Here is a 6,000-nt window from a genome sequence, read left to right as displayed (position 1 = left end):
CAGCTCTTTCCCAGTCCTATTTTGAGAGCCTTTTAGCCTAAACAGACTATTTCTAAAGGTGCGCGGTAATGTACCAAACAGTGTTTCTTTGCTATTCATAAGGTTTTCCCTGGCCAATTCTTTGAGAAGTGGACGGCCTCTTCCTTCCATTATCATGTCTATTATATTTTGTTGGCTTCCACAATGATCTAAGAAAAATGTTCATGATACAATGGTAAATTAAAAATAGATAACTAAAAGGGAAAACTATAGAAATAGTAGAAAAATCAGTGGTTGCCAGAAGTTCAGGAGGAAGGGGAAGGGATGAATAGGTGGAAAACAGGGCATTTTAGGGCACTGTGCAGTAGTTAAGGCACTCGGCTGCTAACCAAAAGGTTTGTGGTTCCAACTCACCAGCTGCTCTACAGGAGAAAGATGAGACAATCTGCCTCCGTAAAGATTTACAGCCCTGGAAACCATATGGAGGCAGTTCTACTCTGCCCTATAGGGTTGCCATGAGTTGGAATTGACTTGGTGGCAGTGAGAATGTTTGGGTTTGAAACTGTTCTGGATGATACCATAATGGTAGATATCTGACATGTATTTGTCAAAAACCAACACAAAGAATGAACCCTACTAAAAACTATGGACATTAATAATAATGTATCGGTTCATCAGTTTTAACAAATGTACCACACGATGCAAGATCTTAATCATGAGAGAAACTGTGCAGCGGGGAGAGGGGGCATGTGAGGACTCTCTGCCTTTTCTGCACAGTTTCTCTGTAAACCTAAAATTGCTCTAAAAATAAAGTATTAAAAATAGATAATTAGATATATTAAGATACTAATTTTATAATATTAAAATATATAAAAAAGCCAAGTAGCTTGATCTAGGCAAAGCAAAAAGCCAAAGAACAGTACATCAACATTTTAATAATTGTTTTTACATTTCTCTATATCTTTATTTCTATATCTATAGTTTCCATGATTTCTCTAATGAGCACATACATTATATTGACAATCAGAACAACAGAAAAAAGAAGGTATTTTACAAAAAGAGGCAGGAGTTTGGAGAGTCTTCAGGCTGGAAGGCTGCTGGGATTCCAGGTCAGTATAGTCATATCCAAATCCTCAACCCAACTACAAGCTCCAAATACCCAGACATTGTTCCTAGATTAGTTTATAGAACACCAACCTCCAGAGAGCAAGTCAAGGCTTTGACTCACCCGTCTTTCTCTCAACACCCCATCCAAAGCAGTAAATAACCTGGCCAAGTTCCTGTGACACACTTATGACACCAAGGTCTCCTGATTCCTGGTCACTGCAATGGGAAACTTGAATTCTCAGGGGTACACTGGTCCTCAAATCTCAGTTAGTATTTGGGATGAGTCCATTCCTATTTCATTCCTCTCAAGTAGTCATGCTTGGCTTCTACCACACATCTGTCTAATTCTCTCATTCAGTAGACTAAGAGCTCCTCAGTGAACTATGCCTTGTTCAACTAGTTGCTGTGATCCTGGAAGTACGCCATTAGTATTTCAAATACTAACAGGGTCCCTCATGGTGGACAGGTTTCCATGGAGCTTCCACACTAAGACAGACTAGGCAGAAAAGCCTGGATAACTACTTCTGAAAATTAGTCAATGAAAACTCTGTGGATCCTAGGCTGGATTTTGTTGTTATTTGCCATTGAGTTGGACCCAACTCATAGCAAACCCTCCTTGAGTTTCCAAGGCATTATCACTACGGAAATAGATTACTCAACCTTCCTTCCAAGGAGTGGCTGGTGGGTTTGAACTGCCAGCCTTCTGGTTAGCAGTCAAGTGCCTTAGGCACTATGCTACACCTAGGCTGGAAGGTACACAAAATACACAGTGGTCCAAACAAGAGACTTGAGCATACAATGATCATGAAGATGGTGTGGCTCAGATGACATTTTACTCTTTTGCACATGGTGTAATCATGAGCCCAAGCCAACTTAATAGCAACTAACAACAACAACCACATGGCTCAAAAGCTGCTATAAAAAGATAGTCAATACATGAGCCTCTTCTGCTTATTTTCTTCCTCTGCCTACCACTGAATATTGTATCTCTATCTTCCTTGTGCACTTCCCTTCATGGACTCTAGTAACACCTACTTTCTGCATCATTTGGAAGCCTCAGTGACACACCTTCATCCCCACACACTGAGCCCTGCATTTCCCCTGGCCCTGTGGGAGTAAAGGCCAAACAGATAGCCATCCTTGTCTAAAGCACATCTGGAGACACAACATTCTGCTGGCTCCTAATATGCTGATGAAGGTCATCACGATCCCCTCATCCCGACAATACAGCTCCAACGAGAATACGAGAGAGCATCCTAAATGCCACACCACCACCTGTCAGGCCTGTCACACAAAAGGGAAGCTGGACACTTCCTCAAGTCAACCTCACCTTAGGCATATCCAATGATTCCAAGTGTAGGAGATAAGCAACAAGGTAAGTTTTCAATCACCTATCTCCTCCTGAATCCATTAATATTTGAGAATCCTCACAGCAGGTGGAACACATTGCAGAAAAGCCTACCTTTTTAGCAAAGCTGGAACAATAGGGTGAAGGCTGGCTTTCCTTTTAGAAACTAAGACATAATGCCTTTCAGATGTCTCAGGACCCTGGGAAAGGGAAGAGCAATCTCCACTTAAGGTTTTATTCCCTTTGTTGGATGCTATGAATGTGTCTTCCAGAAATGGAACTATATTTCATATCATTTTACTGAGACCCTGTCTACATCCTGAGACCAGAACATTTTTAGTCTGAATGCAAGTTACTCAACCACGACCCATCATGAAATTCTTCAGCAAGGACATGCTTCAAACCAAATACCGAAAACACTGTAAAAATTTACCCCAGCTCCAGAAATATGCAGTGATTTTTCAATATGTTGAAATGAAAACACTCCAACAGTAGCCATGAAGAAGAGGCAAAGAGGCCTTTGACTATAAGTCCAGGTGCTAAGGAGACTACATAGATCCCACTAAGTCCCAGGTCCGGAAGAGCGCGGAGGAAAGGGAAGGCATCAGGAAGGTACTTACCAGAGGGAGGAGCCTTCGGTCCCCGTGACTTCCAGAAAGTCGTAACCGTCCTCCAGTTGGAAGTCAATAAAGACCAGGGCAATGGTGTCCCCCAGCTCGGCCAGGATGGTCCATGTGCAGTCGGCATTGTTATGGTACTCCGAGGGGAAGTGGGGGCTGGAGATGATGCCACTCTGGCCCCGCAAGGTCCCGCCACAGGCATCGTCCGCTGTGGGCACAGAGACAAAAAGCTCATGTGAATGGTCCAATTGCTAGTCTCTGGCACACACCATGGGCTTTACCCATGAGAGCCAAAGAGGGTCCTGGAACACAAAGCACAGGCAAGATCCTGGTCTGGATTAGGCCTGCTAAGAACAATATTGAACACTTACACAGTCCCTGGGTGGTGCAACTGGTTAATGCATGTGCTGCTTACCCAAAGGGTGGAGGTTCAAGTCTACCCAGAGAGCCTCAGAAGAAAGTCCTAATAATCTACTTCCAAAAAAGTTAGTCATTGAAAACTCTCTAGAGCACAGTTCTACTCGGACAAACATGGGGTAGTCATGAGTCAGAATCAATTCAGGGGCAACTGGCTTTTTGGCTTACCATGTGCCAAACAAGGAGCTCTGGTGGCACGGTGCCTAAGGCATTTTACTGCTAACCAGAAGGTTGGCAGTTCAAACCCACTAGCCACTCTGTGGAAGGAAGACTGGGGTAATCTACTTCTGTAAGGATTTACTGCCTCAGAAACCCAAAGGGGGTCACTACGAGTCAGAATCGACTCAATGGCAGTGAGTTTGAGTGATTTATGTGCCAAGCACTGTTATTAGAACTTTAGATAATATTATTCTCATTTAACAGATGAGGAAACTTAGGCAAGGGGAAATTAAGTAGCCTGCTGTATGCCATCTAGCTAATGAGAGGCAGGGCTGGAATTTGAACTTTGGTCCTAGAAAGCATTCTTCCTTGATGATCAGGAAGGAAGGAGAAATCAGCTGTCACATATATTACCATGATCACAAAGGCAGTGAATAAGCACCTTCTTCCTACAAGATCTTTCCAAACCTCCAATGTGATTAAACACAACCAAGACTCAACACAGCTCCCTGAGGCAAAACCCAAAGGGCATTCCAGGTTCTTCACCACTGACACCGTTCCTCCTGCGCCATGCCCCACACCTGAGATGTCCTAGAGCTGTGAATGTTCAGACTGCCTGTCCTGTGCTCACACTGTCCCCTCTGCCCAGGATGTCCTGCATCCAGAGCCACTCTCCTCATTAGTTAAGACTCAACTCCAATGACACATCTTGGTAAAGCCTGACTCCCCCAAGGTCTTTGAACTGCTCTCTTCCCTGTTCCCCTGCAGCCATCTTTTCCTCATCATGTATGGTACTTATCACCGTTTGAATGACCTGTTCACTTGCCTGTCTTCTGCTCTAAGTTCTAACCCCTGCCAGGAATCCTCAAGGTCAGGAGCCATGACTTGCTTATCCCTGCAGTGTAACCTGGAATAGCCTTGCTCTGCCAGCTTAAATCTCAGCCAAGACTTGATATTCAGAAAAAAATTATCAGAAGAATATGCACTGTCATATAATAGTTAAAAACACTAGCTTTGAAACATTGTAGGCTGCAATTTGAATCCTTCCCCTACAGCTTACTAGATGGGTGACCTAGGGGAAGTCACCTAGACTTTCTAAGCTTGCCCTCCTGGAATCTATATGCATGTAATTGCTTGTTGTTGTTATGTGTTGTCAAGTTGGATCTGACTCATAGCAACCCCTCCTTGAATTTCCGAGGCAGTATCACTACGGAAGTAGATTGCCCCATCTTCCTTCCGAGAATATGCATGTAAGTAATTATAATACAGAGGTAAGCCCTCAGCTGCTAACTGAAAGGTTGGAAGTTCAAACCTATCCAGAGGCTCTTTGGCTCTTGAGAAAAAGACTTGGGGATCTGCTTCCTTAAAGATTATAGACAAGGAAACCCTACAGGGTAGTGCCACTCGATCACATGGGGTCACTATGAGTTGGAATCAACTTGATGGCATCCAGCAACAATTAATGGGAATTGTAAGTAACAACAATAATAATAATTATTATTATTATATTATCATTATATAATCATTATTAAAATAATAATAATAATATTAAAATCTATAATAAATCATAGCTGCAAACAATTATAATTAATTATAATATACAGTAGCATATTATATATTACCAATATTGACTAAATTTTAGTAGAGCTTGCACATTTCATTTAATCTCCCTTCAACCCCATTAAGTATTATCCCCATTTTACAGGTGAGAAAATCAAGGGAAAAGAGAGTCAGTCACTTGCCAAAGGTAACACAGCTCACAGTGAATACAAAATCTGGGATTCTGAGCCTAACGCTCTGATTCGATCCTATACTCTTAACTGATACATCCTTCTGCCTCCCAAGAGTGCAATTTACACTGAGGACACAAGCAAAGCAGCACAGCAAAGCAAAGCAAAGCCTGGGTGAATCAGTTTGGGAATGTTAAAAAGAGGAGGTGCCATTAGAGTTGGGTTTTGAAAGATGGATAGGAGTTCGCTAGATCGAGAAGGGAAGGGCATTTGAGGGCAAAGGGAACAAATGATCATAGGCAAAGAGGTATGAAAGTGCAAGGCATGTCTAAGACAAACAGCTCTAGATAACAGAAGTGAATAGAATGAATAAAGAGCAATGATGGGAGATGGTACTGGACATGAAGAAGAGGCCACATGGTAGAGAACACTATAGCCAAAGAGACCTGGAAGCATCAGGGTATACTGGAAAGAAGATGGGTTTTGAGTCAAGAAGGCTAGATTTGAATTTAGGTTCCATACCTTCCCAGCCATGTGACCATGGAACAATTCTCTCCCTCAGCCACAGTCTCCTACTCTATAAAATGATTTGTTGTGATAACTCAATGAGATAATGAATGTCACAGTATCTAGCATCAGC

The 6,000-nt window shown here is 42.5% G+C and overlaps 1 protein-coding gene across 1 annotated transcript in view; it reads right to left on the bottom strand.

The window, feature by feature from the left end:
• CSMD2 (CUB and Sushi multiple domains 2) overlaps window positions 1-6,000 on the bottom strand; it is a 972,087-nt gene that overhangs the window by 573,932 nt on the left and 392,155 nt on the right. The window contains exon 5 of the mRNA XM_007950414.1: window positions 3,055-3,262. Within this exon, the coding sequence (XP_007948605.1) occupies window positions 3,055-3,262 (208 nt within the window). The remainder of the gene's footprint in view (window positions 1-3,054; window positions 3,263-6,000) is intronic.

The sequence above is a fragment of the Orycteropus afer genome, unplaced genomic scaffold (genome assembly GCF_000298275.1).
Source record: "Orycteropus afer afer isolate SDZICR_OR568_19922 unplaced genomic scaffold, OryAfe1.0 scaffold00272, whole genome shotgun sequence".
NCBI lineage: Eukaryota > Metazoa > Chordata > Mammalia > Tubulidentata > Orycteropodidae > Orycteropus > Orycteropus afer.
The sequence above is the reverse complement of the archived record's forward strand: the minus strand, read 5'-3'. Positions and strand labels throughout refer to the sequence as shown.